This window comes from Chiloscyllium plagiosum, chromosome 38, assembly GCF_004010195.1.
Source record: "Chiloscyllium plagiosum isolate BGI_BamShark_2017 chromosome 38, ASM401019v2, whole genome shotgun sequence".
NCBI classification, from domain to species: domain Eukaryota; kingdom Metazoa; phylum Chordata; class Chondrichthyes; order Orectolobiformes; family Hemiscylliidae; genus Chiloscyllium; species Chiloscyllium plagiosum.
This window is the reverse complement of record NC_057747.1, coordinates 12,164,422-12,179,752: the sequence shown is the minus strand read 5'-3', so window position 1 is coordinate 12,179,752 and position 15,331 is coordinate 12,164,422. Positions and strand designations below refer to the sequence as shown.

The window sequence follows — 15,331 nt, the reverse complement described above, 5'->3', positions numbered from 1 at the left end:
GTGGGTAGGATAAATAGGCAAAGTCTTTTCCCTGGGTCGGGGAGTCCAGAACTAGAGGGCATAGGTTTAGGGTGAGAGGGGAAAGATATAAAAGAGACCTAAGGGGCAACCTTTTCACGCAGAGGGTGGTACGTGTATGTAATGAGCTGCCAGAGGATGTGGTGGAGGCTGGTACAATTGCAACATTTAAAAGGCATTTGGATGGGTATATGAATAGGAACCGTTTGGAGGGATATGGGTCAGGTGCTGGCAGGTGGGACTAGATTGGGTTGGGATATCTGGTCGGCATGGACAAGTTGGACTGAAGGGTCGGTTTCCGTGCTGTACATCTCTATGACTCTGTTGGATCAGCCATGAACTAACTGAATGGTGGAGAAGACTCGAAGGGCCAAATGAATCTCCTCCTGTTCCTATTTCTTATCGAACCCTGGATTAGAGATAGGGAAAGGAGCACTGAACTAACCGAGCCCCTTGCACTAATTAATCTTATTGATTAATTAGTTCACTCCTTTAACTCCTAGGTATTTAGTATCCCATTGACAGAATTACACAGTAACAAATCAGAGGGAAACAGAAAAACAGCTGTGGGGAGAAAGGGAAGGGATTGATCAGCTGATAACCTGCAGATAGATGTCTGCCTACCTCCACATTACAGCTCGCTATTTTTTTTCGTTGTCCAATATAAAGCTGTTTCAGGATTTTGTATGTACAATGCATAATTCAGATTGGTAAAATGCTGGAGTTAACCGAGCTGGAAATTTTTGTTGCAAACGTTTCGTCCCCTGTCTAGGTGACATCCTCAGTGCTTGGGAGCCTCCTGTGAAGCCTTCTGGGAAGCCTCCTGCCGGCAGGGACAGTCCACTATAAATGCCGGAGGAAACACCACAGAAGCGCTTCACAGGAGGCTCCCAAACACTGAGGATGTCACCTAGACAGGGGACAAAACGTTTGCAACAAACATTTCCAGCTCGGCGAACAGAACCACAACAATGAGCACCCGAGCTACAAATCTTCTCCCAAACTTTGAATGCTGGAGTTAAACTTGCAGTACCATTAATTTGGCAAAAATGTCAACCAGTCGAGCCAGATATAACACTCAGTGGCCTGGATGCAAAATTAAGTGTGTCAGCAAGTTCAGCCGTGACAAGGTAATTCAGTTCTCTTCCTGAAACTGGAATACATTGCAAAAGCACAACTCTTACTTATACAACTTGTTTTCAATGAAAATAAAAGACACTGAGGCAGCTCAGGTCATTGTAGTAACAAATTCTTTCGAGCACTTATTAAAAAGCGTAAGCAAGCCTTTTCGAATGGATGCCACCAACTGAACGCTGACAAACAGTGCCACACTGTGGAGGCAAAAAAACCCCACAGAGAAATGCCATTGCAAAGACAAGATACTTGGGGGAACGAAACAAACAGAAATTGGCATGTCAGTTGGTAATTGTGGCGAGAGAAATAGATTTGAATGTTTTAGATCAAGCTTGCAAGTTCTCCAAAACAGATTTTCGGAGGTAACTTTACTCACTATACAACAGCTGCTGTGAATGTCACGACTGTAATCCCCTCAATCTTGTGTTTAGTGGGTAGGAAAACCTTGTGTGATTTCCTGATCCACGTTTCTGAGGTTGAGACTCCTTAACTGGTTCACTCCTTTGGAAAATTTGTACAGGTGCAATAATAAAGTAACAAGACCATTCCACTCTGCAGTAAAAGATGACATCAAATAAATAGCATGCAGTCTGCAGCTGCTGGAGCCTGTGATTCAGCTGTTTGTGTTTCCAACTTCTCTCCAATTCTTCCCTGAAAGTGCTGACTCATGCTTGCCTGCATCAGTGTCAGCAGTCAGTCACCTATCCTATGTGACCATCAGATAATGAGGAGAAACATGTTACTCAACATGCAAGCCTCTGCCAACTCTGCCCTCGCCCAAACTCACACTGTCCAGAAAGGACTTCCAGAAACCGAGAAGCAGAAACTAGAATTTTTTTTTAGAATTAGAATTAGAATCCCTACAGTGTGGAAACAAGCCCTTCAGCCCAACAAGTCCACACCGACCCTCCAAAGAGCATTCACCTACCCTATATTTACCCCTGACTAATAACCTACACTATGGGCAATTTAGCATGGTCAATTCACTTGACAGCGCATCTTTGGACTGTGGGAGGAAACCAAAACAGCTGGAGGAAACCCACGCAGACACAGGGAGAATGTGCAAACTCCACACACACACAGTCACCCAAGGCTAGAATTGAACCCGGGTCCTTGGCGCTGTGAGGCAGCAGTGCTAACCACTGAGCCACCGTGCCGCCCCTACACTTTAATGATTTTTCCTCCACCCTAATCCGGAAACACTTCAGCTAATCCAGCACATATTTGAGGATTAGAGTTAATGTCAAATACTTCCAGAGAAGCTTTGATGAGTTCATCTCTCCCACTCTCCAGGATGGCAGGGGAATAAAATGGGATTTGGAAAACAGGAGAGGTAAGTGGCCTGGTACACCACTGAGGGGATTTTTCAAAGCAAACATCTGAGGGGCAGTAATGAACAATTCTATTTTGTGTTGTGCCTTTAAAGCTATTAGAATTTCCATGATTCTCAAGATACTTGAGAAGCTTCACTGAATGTGAGCCCTAAATTGTGGAATGTCCAATTTACCAGTCAGTGTTTTTCTCTGTTACAGTATTCAGAAAAATCCAAACAAAAAGAGAGACTGTTTGCAAAGAAAAAAAAAGAAAGGTTCAAAGCAGCAGAAAAGAAGGCGTAGAGGTGGAAACACGCGCTCTAAACGCCACCAGGTTTAATGTTGCCCCTGTCGTCTGAAACACTTCGAGTGATGTACAGTGCTGCAGGAAGTTGAAGGAAGATGATGGATGACATCATCAGGGCCGGCTCTGATCCTGAATTGTGCAGAACAATTCTTGAAAACTTCTTATGGTTCCTGCTCTTCAGTTTTTCTTTTGTTAAAAAAAACACAGTTAACGTTTATAGAAAAATAAATCTTATGCTCTTAGTTGTAACTGGAATAGAAGCTATTGTCCTCCGTATTAAACAGAGGACTGGAACTGTATATATAGACAATTAAATGCACTGAGCATTAAACCATTGCCATTTCAAATTGGTATACTTTAGCTCATAGATCTTAGAGACAAGTTGTTGTAAAGTGGATATTATGTATTTTCTACATAGCATTGAGATTACACAGGTCAAGTTATATAGCAATAAACTTACTTAACGTACACTTCCAGTTGTGGTTGAGTTACTTCCAACCCTACCCCTAGTTGCTCAGTAGGCAGACATGCTCAGAGTTTCTCTTCAAATATTTGTACCTGGGAGGAACTAGCTGGCATGAGAATCATGGGTAAATTTGGCATATGGATGGAGAGGAAATGGAGCCTTACAGGGTTCATGGTGGGATCTTTCACTGGAGCCACACTAAGTTTCTTCAATGGTTTATTTTGTATTTCAATTTTTGTGTTTATACAAACAAGATTTATAATGCCTCTGAATTTGAAAAAATAAATAGTTAAATAAAACAAATGATATCAAAGGAAATGCATGTGTCTTAATTGACTCGAGAGATTTAATCTAGATTTCCTATGTTCCCAATTTTCAATCCCTCCCCCAGAAGAAAAGCAGTATTTCAATGTCACTATATCCAGAATTTACAGAAAGGACACAGAATGCAAGAGACATACATTGCTCCAAAAATATTGGAATGACATGGGTTGCTGACTGCACTTTAAATTTTAAAAGTAACTTGTAATGCACTGCACAAATAGGTTGTTTGTTTGCTTTGATCTTTCCACTACTGGCATGATTTCTATCTGCATAAAATGCACAGCAGAGAAGTCAGAGGAGACCATTCAACTCAAGCAGATCATGCAGATGCTCGTGCTCCATTTGAGAGCCTTCCCATCCTTCCTCACCTAATTCCCAGCAAAATCTTGGAATCCAACCTCAGGAGTGCTTATACAGTTTCCTACACTGCTCGCCTCAACTATCCCATTGGTAGCAAGCTCAGAAACAAGAATGGAAATTAATATCAAGAGTAAGGAGTAGTGTCTGCAGTGGTCAATGTGGGATCCCAATTCCCACCATTCTGAATTAATTGTCTTTGCTGTTGTTCTCTTGCTACCAGCTCACTATCCATTCTGCCACTTGCCTCTGATTCTGACCTTGCAAACATTTCAGCTCATGAAGTCATAGAGATGTACAGCACAGAAATAAATCCTTCGGTCCAATTCAGCCATACTATCCAACTATCCTAATCTAGTCCCATTTGCCAGCACTTGGCCCATATCCCTCTTCCTATTCATATACCCATCCAGATGCCTTTTAAATGTTGCAATTGCACCGGCCTCCGCCACTTCCTCGGGCAGCTCATTCCATACACACACCAAAAAGTTGCCATTTAGGTCTCTTTTAAATCTTTCCCCATTCACCATAAACCTCTGCCCTCTAGCTTTGGACTCCCCACCCCTGTGGAAAAGATATTGTCTATTCACCCTATCCATGCCCCTCATGATGTTATAAACCTCCATAAGGTCACCCCTCAGCCTCCGACGCTCCAGGAAAAGTAGCCCGAGCCTCTTCAACCTCTCTTATAGCTCATACCCTCCAAACCCAGAAACATCCTTGTAAATCTTTTCTGAACCTTTCAAGTTTCACACATTTTTCTTATAACAGAGACCACAATTGAATACAGTATTCCAAAAGCGGCCTAACCAATGGTGGCATGGTGACTAAGTAGTTAGCACTACTGCCTCACTACGCCAGGGGCCCAAATTCAATTCCAGCCATTCAACTCCAACTGTCTCTGTGGAGTTTGCACATTCTCCCTGTGTCTGTGTGGGATTCCTCCGGTTTCCTCCCACAATCACAAAGACGTGCAGCTTAAGTGAATTGGCCATGCTAAATTGCCCGGAGTGTTCAGGGATCTGTAGGTTAGGTGTACTAGTCAAGTGGTAAACGTACAGTGATAGAGGAATGGATCTAGGTGGGTTACCCTTCAGAGGGTTGGTGTGAACTTGTTAGGCCAAATGGCTGTTTCCACATTGTAGGGATCCTATTCTCTTCAATGTCCTGTACAGCTGCAACATGACGTCCCAACTCCTATACTCAATACGCTGACTAATAAAGGCAAGCATACCAAAAACATTCTTTATTATCCTGTTTACCTACGGCTCCACTTTCAAGAAGCTATGAACCTGCACTCCAAGGTCTCTTTGTTCAGCAACACTCCCCAGCACCTTACCATTAAGTGTATAAGTCCTGCCCTGATCGGCCCTCCCAAAATGTAGCACATCGCATTTATCTAAATTAAACTCTGTCAACTCATTTTTAATGAGTTGTGCCCTCACTTTATCAACTCTTTGATCAAATAGAGATGTTGGCTGCTCTTTATTACCTCCCAACAGGATGACAGCCAGCGGCTATCAACAGAAAACTAACCCCACGACTGTCTTCATTGAACTGCCTGCAGTAGTAAAAACAATGGAACCCTTGCCAATCTTCCCAATGTATGGGTGTGGTGGTCAATTTTACAGGCAGGATTAGTCAACATAGTTCCCAGAAAGGGTCACTGGACCTGAAACATTAGCTGATTTCTTTTCATAGCTGCTGAGCTTTTCCAACAATTTCTGCTTTTGTTAGCTAACAAAGTATCAACCTGTGAATCGGACAGTGGGGTTCTCAGCTACTCACCACCTCCGCCCTCAGCCTTTGGAAAGTTCAATCTTTGGAATTTTTCCTTGCATTTGACAGCTTGTGATCATTAACAATGGGGGAGAATGCAGCAGAAACGAGCTCAGACATTTCCAGGACCAAGTATAACGCATGAGCAGCCTGTTACAGCCAGGAAACGAGCCATCAAACCACAAACCAAAAACTCAAACTTCCTTTCATGTCCATCTAAACCACAAACCAAAAACTCAAACTTCCTTTCATGTCCATCTATCATGCCAAGTGTTGAACTGCCATTTTTTTCAACCATCATGGGAGTTAAAAATCATGGAAGTTAGAGGAATAGTGGCAAATGAAACGTTGTGGCTCAGGCTGTCATTGTATTGCGTAAAGGTACAACTCAGAAAGACCCAGCTATAGCACCCAGATCTATCTTGGAGTAGAGTGTGGGAAAACTTTACAATTGCACGCTCTGTTGCTACTGCATCCTTTGCCAACTAAGATTTAAAAAAAGGAGGAGTCAGGGCAATGAGTGAAGAGACAGGAAGATAGGATTTGCACTGGCTACAGTCTGCAGTCAGAATTGGAGCTGTGCCAAACTCTTCCAGGCAATGCAAGTAGCATCAGGTCAGCTACAGCACTAGTAGAAACAATGAGCGCTGGAGGAACTCAGCTGATCTGTCCGAACGGTGAAAGTTGGGGTTTTTAACTTCGCAGCACAGCGGAAAGGAAGAAAGATTGGGAGCAGATGGTGAGGGTTTCCAGAGCAAAGGGAGGACTAATAGTGGTAAAGGACAGGGAGACAAAGAATATCGGCGTAAATGATATGTTTGGAAAGGAGAAAGTGGGTCCATTTCTTCTGAGGACTAAAGCAAATAACACACCAACAAGACCGGGTCTGGGTACTGGCTAGTGTTGTAATCAAAATGGAGGGCAGAGGTCATGCTCTGAAGTTGTTGAACTCAAATGTTGAGTGCCCAGGGGGAGAAATGAGGTATTGTTTCTCCAGCTTGCAACATGCTTCGTTGGAATACTGTAGCTGCTACAAGTTAGAGGTGTTTGCATGGGAGCAAGATGGCTTACTGAAATGGCAAGCAACTGGAAGATGGCAGCTATTCTAATGGGCACTGCAGACAACATAATCAAAAACATTATTGCTTTAGTCTTATAAAACAAACAGATTAGGTGTCCACTATTTCTTTTACCATCTTCATGGGATAAGATGCTTAAACAGATTATAAGCCATACAAAACTTAATATAAGTAGCAGTTAAAGAGGGGGAATCTGTATTTGATTACATAACAAGCATTGTCTTCAATTTGAGTTTCTTAACTTTGTAAAAAAGACAAATGATTCCAGCAATGCAACAATATTTTGTTTGTTTGTACAAGATCAGTGACCATTCTGAGCCAGAACATACTCAAGTAGGGGTGAAAACTGTAAATTTGGCTTTCAAACACTAAATCTCTCTCCAAAAAGTAAGGAGTCGACTATTATCAAAGTAATATTTTCCCACCATTTTGCTATTGCAGATTTACCGAGTTAGAGACGTTTCCTGGCAACCTCACTCCATCCTGGAAAAAGTCACGCAAAAGCAATCAATATTATTTTTATTTCTAAATTTTTATCTGAAGTTTTTCTGTCAGAGTACAAATTCATTTTTCTTCATAAACCTGGAAGACCTTGCAGGGCTGGCACTGAAATCTCCAACACATCATTTTTCTGTTGTTTCAGGAACAAACTCGGATAGATCCTTGAGGAACTGAGGGTCTGATCTGGCGACTTTTACTGACATACTTTGCAACTTCATCTTCCAGCTTATGTGCTGAGGCTTGCCACTGTTTTGAACAGCTATTGTAAGGCAACCACTCACACTGTGAAAGTGCTCTCACCCGTCACCATCGTTCCCTGATCCAGTGAATTCTCTGACTGCTGCAGAATTATTTGTCCGCTTTGCAATCTCAGTGTAAGCTTGAATTGAGCTATGTGTCGATGGGTGACTCTCGGATGCAGGTTGGTCGAGTAGTGGGAGGGATGGGCAGGGATGCGGTGTGCACTAGAGAGGTAGTATCATTGTCAGCATGCATCTAAATTGCCTTCTTATCGAGAGCTGATCTACAAACTGAATGAGTAGATTTGCAGGTGGGCAAGTTTGACTTCAATAGCCAATTGTACAAAAAGAGTTTGACATCGTTGGCTAAAAGAAATGGGCGGGGTCAGCTTATGCACGAAATAAATGAAAAGAAATGGCTGCCTTTTTGCCAGCTACTGGGATTCATGTTTACAGAATCGATCATTATTAGAGTGGAACAGGTAACTCAGCAGTTGTGATATGTGTAGGTTGCAAAGTCTCTTTCTTTTTAATCACAATAGCAAAGTAATTCTTGAAAATAAAAACTACCCTCTGCACAGCTAGAGGGTGGGTAAGCTCAGTTAGTTGGATAAGGTAAAGTGAGGACTGCAGATGCTGGAGATCAAAGTCGAGAGTGTGGTGTTGGAAAAGCACAGCCAATACAGGCAGCATCCAAGGAGCAGAAGAATCAACGTTTCACACATAAGCCATTCCTGATGAAGAGCTTATGCCCAAAACATTGATTTGCCTGCTTCCTTAGATGCTGCCTGACCTGTTGTGATTTTCCAGCACCACACTCTCGACTCAGTTGGCTGGATGGCTGGTTTGTGAAGCTGAGGGAGGCCAACAGCGTGGGTTCAGTTCCTGCACTGGCTGAGGTTACTGCGAAGGACTTTCCTTCTCAACACCTCACCTCGCCTGAGGTGCGATGATCTTCTGGTTTAGAACATAGAACAGTACAGGCCCTTCATCCCTCGATGTTGTGCTGACCTTTTTATCCTACTCTAAGATCGAACTATCCTACAGGCCCTTCATATTACTATCATCCATGCGCCTATCCAAGAGTTGCGTAAATGTCCCTAGAGTTAAGCCACCACCAGTTCTCTCTCGCTCTAATAAGAGAGCAGCTCTATGGTCTGGAAAGACAATGGCAACATTACCTTTACTTACCACACAATCCTCATTTATGTTGGTATTATTCACCCACAGTTGTGTTTTACAAAACTAAGAGATGACCAGGATTTTTCAAACAATATTCAAGTGAGGATGCTCAGTTTCAGTTTATTAATGGATTATGGTCAATAGAACAACATCATATTCCTGATGTGATTACAGCCAAAAACTTAACTCATCTGCTTTCTCTACAAATGCTGACCAAATGTTTCCATCATTTTCTGTTCTCCTTCAGGCAGAGTCCATGCTTGACAATGGCATATTTATTTTCCAATGCTGTGGCCCTTTGAAATTACATTTTTTTATTAAATGTAAAGCTCTGAAGGTAAGCACCCTTGTTCAGTTCACACTGCTCAGTAAATAGCTCACAAAAACTGTAAGAACTCTGGATGCTGTAAATCAGAAACAGAAATTGCTGGAAAAGCTCAGCAGGTCTGGCAGCATCTGTGGAGAGAAATCTGAGTTAATGTTTTAGGTCGAGTGACCCTTCGTCAGAACTGCAAGTGGAGTTCATCTGAGAGGAACTTCCAACTTCTGGTAGTGAGCAAATTTTCCTTTTGTTCCGAGAAAGGGTCACGTGACCTGAAACACTGACTCTAATCCCGCTCTCTAAAAATGCTTCCAGATCTGCTGAGCTTTTCCAGTAATTTCTGTTGTTGTAATAAATAGCTCATTTTGTTTTGCAAGCTTCACGCTCAGATTTGAATGAGTTAGTTTCCAGCAGGAAGTGTCATTGAGGTTGCAAACAAAAGGGATGTGTCACCTGCCATTTCCATAAAACTGGGAAAATCTCAGCGCTACCATCCTGCAAATAGAGTAAGTCTGAGAGGAACTCTCAACTCCCAGTAGTGAGCACATTTACCTTTTAACAGTTGTTCAAATTAACCATTTGTTGGATTTTGCCGGAACACTTCAGGTTTTTTTTTTCCCAGCATTGTCTCTTTATGTCTCAGGTTTCCAGCATCCATAGTGTGCTGTTTTCTTCCAATTAACCATAAGTTCAGAGTGACGGAAAGATAAATGGAATTGTAGCAAATTTTCAAATCAAAAGGGGCATGGTTCCAAAATTACCCTCCATTTATAATTATTAGGAGGTCCAATTATATTCCACTTTAATTTTTTCAGTTTTTATTTGCAAACAGCAGTACTAGATGTACTGGCAGAAGGCTGTGGAAACAACTACTTTTATAAAGCTTTCATTTTTTTCACTCAATCTCTTCTATTATTGACAAACTCTCCTAAAATTATTGCTGTTAAATACTGGACAATTTAAAGGTGGTCAGTTTGACTGGTGGGCTGATTGGCTGGTTTGCGATTACAGTCTGATGCCAATAATTCCTGCATTGGCTGAGGTTACCGTGAAGGACCCTTGTTCTAAACCTCTCCCCTTGCCTGAGGCATGGTGTCCCTCAGGTTGACCCACCACGAGTTACCTCTGAGAAAGCAGCCCTATGATTTGGTAAGACTATGGTGACTTTACCTTCACAATCCAACTACTCTAACATAGCACCCATAACAGAAATAAATATCCTAAGGCACTTGACAGTGGAATAACCATACTGTGCAGAGGCAGAATATCAAGAGAAATGAGCAAAAGGCTTGGACCGATTAGGCACATTTTGACAAGACATGAGAAAAATAAAGAACATTTTATAAAGTAAAATGAGTTGGTTCAAATTTTGCTTTAAATTCCTCAAATGTAGAGATTCAAGCTCGGATTTTCCCTTCAACATTTTCTAGCACGATCTAGGATTATTTTCCAGGATTTTCCCCAATTCCCAAGCCAGTGACTGATAAGCATTACAATTAATAGTTGGAAAATCCCAGCCAGCTAAGCAAAGCAAGGCAGCCTGAAAAAGATTCTTTTAAAATTGCGTAACAGTCACGCTGCAGGCGGTCTTACACAACAGTAAATACCAGCTGTCACACAAAACGTGAGATAAAGGCTAAAGGAGAGGGAAAAGAGTAAACAAGACATGAAGCGATCAGAGCAGGGATTCTAGTAAGGGAGCAGCTTGTCAACATCTAAAGAAATCTCTACAAAATAGTTAGAATGATCACTTACTTGACATACCTTTTGACGGTGTTCTTGAGATCAGATGACCTCACTGGATGCTCTTTTTATGTGCAACCGAAGCATTCATAGTCAAGTCTCACGGGATTCATAAAATTTTATATTTAAGGCAAGTCTGACGAGATGCCAAGTTTATCTGTTTTAGAAATAAACAAAAAAAACTGTCAAAACTGATCAAAGATAGTTTCAAAGTAAGAGGCACAAACAATTAAAAGTAGGTGATAATGACAAGTTTCTAAACAGACAAAATTAGAACTGCTCAAGAAACAACGCATATTCCATTTCTATCCCCAATAGGTTGCATCCCCCATCTGTGTCCTGACGAAAACTGCACAAACCCTTCAAATCCGAATTTTCCTTTGGGGTTATTGTGATTATGTTTTCTAAATGGAGAGGTAACTTCACAGTGCTTTGGTGCAGAGGGATCTGGGTGTCCTTGTGCTGGAATCGCAGTGAACTAGTCTGCAGGTACAGCAGGTAATAAAGAAGGCCAATGGAATTTTGGCATTAGTCGCAAAAGGAATAGTGTATACAAGCATGAGAGTGTTGCTGCAACTGTTTAGATTAGATTACTTACAGTGTGGAAACTGGCCCTTCGGCCCAACAAGTCCACACCGACCCGCCGAAGCATATACCACCCAGACCCATACTCCTACGTTTACCCCTTCACCTAATACTACGGGCAATTTAGCATGGCCAATTCACCTAACCTGCACATTTTTGGATTGTGGGAGGAAACCGGAGCACCCGGAGGAAACCCACGCAGACATGGGGAGAATGTGCAAACTCCACACAGAGAGTCGCCTGAGGTGGGAGTTGAACCCGGGTCTCTGGTGCTGTGAGGCAGCAGTGCTAACCACTGTGCCACCGTGCCGCCCACTGTATAAGGCATTAGTAAGACCACCCCAGAGTACTTGTACAATTTTCATCCCGTTATTTGAGGAGGTTCACTAGATTGATTCTGGAGATGAGGGTTTGTTTTATGAACAGCTATTGTGCAGTTTAGACCTGTACTCTCTATAATTTAGAAGGATGAGAGAATATTTATTTGAGATACATACGATGATAAAGGGGACAAATAAAGTAGGCAGAGAGGTTGGTTCTTCATGCAGGGCAATCTAGATTGAGAGGTCATAGTTTAGGATAAAGGGTGAAAGATTTAATATGCACAGATTAGAGGGAATTACTTCTTTCAAAGGGTCACAAATCTGTCGAACTCACTATCCCAAAGTGTGGTCGATGCCGAACATGGAGTAAATTTAAGGATCGGATAGATAGATGTTGAACTAGGAAGGGCTTGAAGAGTTATGGAGAGTGGGCAGGAAAGTCGAGTTGAGGCCAAGATGAGATCAGCCATGACCGTATTAAATGGTAGAACGGGCTTGAGGGGCTGAATGGCCTCTTCCAGCTCCTCATTCTTAAATGTTGCTATTCTTAGCCAATAACTACAAACATGTATTTGGACAGCAAAGAAAAAAATAATCTGCATTTATTGAGAGGTTTGCATAATTTTGGGTGGAGTGTTATGTGACACACAAGGTACCGAAGTGGATAGTGTGGCCTTTCCCTGTCACCACCATTGTTCCTAGGTTCACATGCCTCAAATATGGATGAAGTGCAGTCAAGGTTGTTAGATGGACAGCTGTTTTGTATGTAGTAACAGGACCACAAACAACACATGAATAACCAACCAAAAAATGTGACTATGGTAATCCTGTTTGAGTCACAGGATAGAGATCATGAGTACAAGCTTTAGACAACCACTCCCATTTCTTGTCTAGCAGAAGTTTCTTTCAGTGCCCACATTCTGGCTGAGATTAACCAGCTGAGACAGTTGAGAGATCAAATAGAAGGCATTCCTGCTCTGCATCACTCACACCAAGAAAACATCCCCTGCCACACCAGCAGGATCACTGGCAGGTCCTTTAACAAGATTCAAGGTGTGCATGACATTTCATTTGGACATGACACAAGTTGAGTTGTTACTTATGGATGGTGAAGTATCAAAACTGTCAGATATCGAACACAATGTGTGAAAAAATGTCACATTCAGGTACAAGGTTCATTTCAACATTCCAGCAATAGTACTGAAGGCTTGTGCTCCAGAACTTGCCGCTCCCCTAGCCAAGTTCGTCCAGTACAGTTACAACACTGGCTTCTACCCAACAGTGTGGCAAATTGCCCAGTTAGGTCTTCAATACAAAAAGCAGGACAAATCCAGCCTAGCCTATTACTGCCCCATCAGTCTACTCTAGATCATCAGTAAAGTGATGGAAGGTGTCATCAACAGTGCTATCAAGCAGCATCTGCTCAGTAATATCTCGCTCAGTAGTGCTCAGTATGGGATCCCCCACGGCCACTCAACTCCTGATCTCAGTATAGCTGTCATTCAAACATGGACAAAAGAGCTGAATTCCAGAGGTGCAATGAATCCTTAACATCATCAAGGAGCCCTAGCAAAACTGGAATCAATGGGAATCAGGGGCTAAACCCTCTGCTGGTTGGATTTACACCTGGCATACAGGAACATGGTGGTGATTGTTGTTGTCAGTCATCTCAGCTCCAGGATATCTCTGCAGGAGTTCCTCAGGATAGACCTATGCCCAACCATCTTCAGCTGCTTCATCAATGACCTTCCCTCCTTCATAAGGTCAAAAGTGGGGATGTTTGCCAATGATTGCACAGTGTTCAGTGAGTCCTCAGATACTGAGGCAGTCCACGTTCAAATGCAACAAGATCTGGACCATATTCAGGATTGGGCTGACAAGTGGTAAGTAACATCCACATCACACAAATGCCAGACAATGGTCATCACCAATAAGAGACAACCAACTACCATTCCATGATATTCAATGATGTTATCATCACTGAATTCCCTGCTAGTAACACCTTGGGGGTGATCATTGACTAAAAAATCAACTGGACTCACTGCATAAACACAGAGGCTACAATACAGGCCAGAGGTTGGGAATATTGCAGGAAGTAACTCACCTCCTGACTCCTTGAAGCTCGTCCACCATCTATAAGGCACAAGTCAGGAGCGTGATGGAGTACTCTCCACTTGTATTATTTCCAACAATACTCAAGAAGTTTGTCACCATCCAGGATAAAGTAGCCTGCTTTTTTGGCGCCACATCTACAGGCATCCACTTAGAGTCATTAGAGATGTACAGCATAGAAACAGACCCTTCGGTCCAACTCGTCCATGCTGACCAGATATCCCAACCCAATTTAGTCCCACCTACCAGCACCCAGCCCATATCCCTCCAAACCCCTCCTATTCATATAACCATCTAGATGCCTTTTAAATGTTGCAACTGTACTAGCCTCCACCACTTCCTTTGGCAGCTCATTCCATACACGTACCACCCTCTGCGTGTAAGAGTTGCCCCTTTGGTCTCTTTTATATCTTTAACCTCTCACCCTAAACCTATGCCCTCTAGTTCTGGACTCCTCCACTCCAGGGAAAAGACTTTGTCTATTTATCCTATCCATGCTCCACACCGATGTTCTGGAGCAGCAGACCAAAGAGGTGTAGGTTATATGAATCAGCCATGGGAAATGCCAATTGCAGGGATAGGGTAGAGGAGTGTGTCTGGGTGGGATACTCTTCAGGGGGGCTGTGCGGACTCGATGGGCTGAATGGCCTACGTCCACACTGTTGGGATTCTATGATAACAACTCTTTCTAGGTGAATTTTCCCCATCTTTTCTTCAACCTGCAGATACTTCACCAGCATAAGAATCCACAGGTATTGGGTATGTCAAGCTCCACATGCTCTCTCAGGTGAGTTTAAATGATCCCATTCTATTTCCAAGAGCAAAGAAGCTCTCCACAGTAAGTTGACCAATATTTATACCTTAAACCATACTCAAAACAAATTTTGATCATTATCAAATCATTGACTATGGGATATTACTGTGAGCAAATTGATTATGGCACTTCCTATACCACAATGACTATACTTTAGCAACAGTTCATTGGCTCCAGAAAATGATGCAATTGTACCAGCCTCCACCACTCCCTCTAGCAGCTCATTCTCTACACCCATCACCCTCCGCGTGAAAATGTTGCCCCGAAGGGCCCTTTTAAATTTTTTCCCACTCACCTTAGACCTATGCCCTCTAGTTCTGGACTCCCCCATCCCAGTGAGAAGACTTTGTCTATTTATCCTATCCATGTCCCTCATGATTTTATAAACCTCTAAAAGGTCACGTCTCAGTCTCCGACACTCTAGGAAAAACAGCCACAGCCTATTCAGCCTCTCCCTCTCGCTCAAACCCTCCAACCCTGGCAACATCCTTGTGAATCTTTTCTGAAGCCTTTCAAGTTTCATAACATCATTCTTATAGGAGGCAGACCAGAATTGAATGCAGTATACCAAGAATGGCCTAACCAGTGTCCTGTACAGATGCAACATGATCTCCCACCTCCTATATTCAATGCAGTGACCAATAAAGGCAAGCATTCCAAATGCCTTCTTCACTACCCTGTCTACTTTCAAGGAACTATGAACATGCACATCAAGGTGTCTCTGTTCAGCAAC

At 42.6% G+C, this 15,331-nt stretch overlaps 2 protein-coding genes across 5 annotated transcripts in view; one reads left to right on the top strand and one right to left on the bottom strand.

Moving 5' to 3' along the window:
• The window catches only part of LOC122541830 (C-X-C motif chemokine 3-like), a 23,658-nt gene extending 20,102 nt beyond the window's left edge, over window positions 1–3,556 (top strand). The window contains exon 5 of the mRNA XM_043678864.1: window positions 2,685–3,556. Within this exon, the coding sequence (XP_043534799.1) occupies window positions 2,685–2,805 (121 nt within the window). The 3' untranslated portion in view covers window positions 2,806–3,556. The remainder of the gene's footprint in view (window positions 1–2,684) is intronic.
• Window positions 1–15,331, bottom strand: part of rassf4a (Ras association domain family member 4a) — a 264,606-nt gene that overhangs the window by 228,723 nt on the left and 20,552 nt on the right. For 2 of the 4 annotated variants that reach the window (XM_043678853.1, XM_043678857.1), the window contains one exon: window positions 10,777–10,921. In XM_043678853.1, the coding sequence (XP_043534788.1) occupies window positions 10,777–10,783 (7 nt within the window). In that variant the 5' untranslated portion in view covers window positions 10,784–10,921. Of the gene's footprint in view, window positions 1–1,528; window positions 2,053–10,776; window positions 10,922–15,331 lie in introns of those variants that run through there. The other 2 variants (XM_043678856.1, XM_043678854.1) reach the window with 2 other exon arrangements.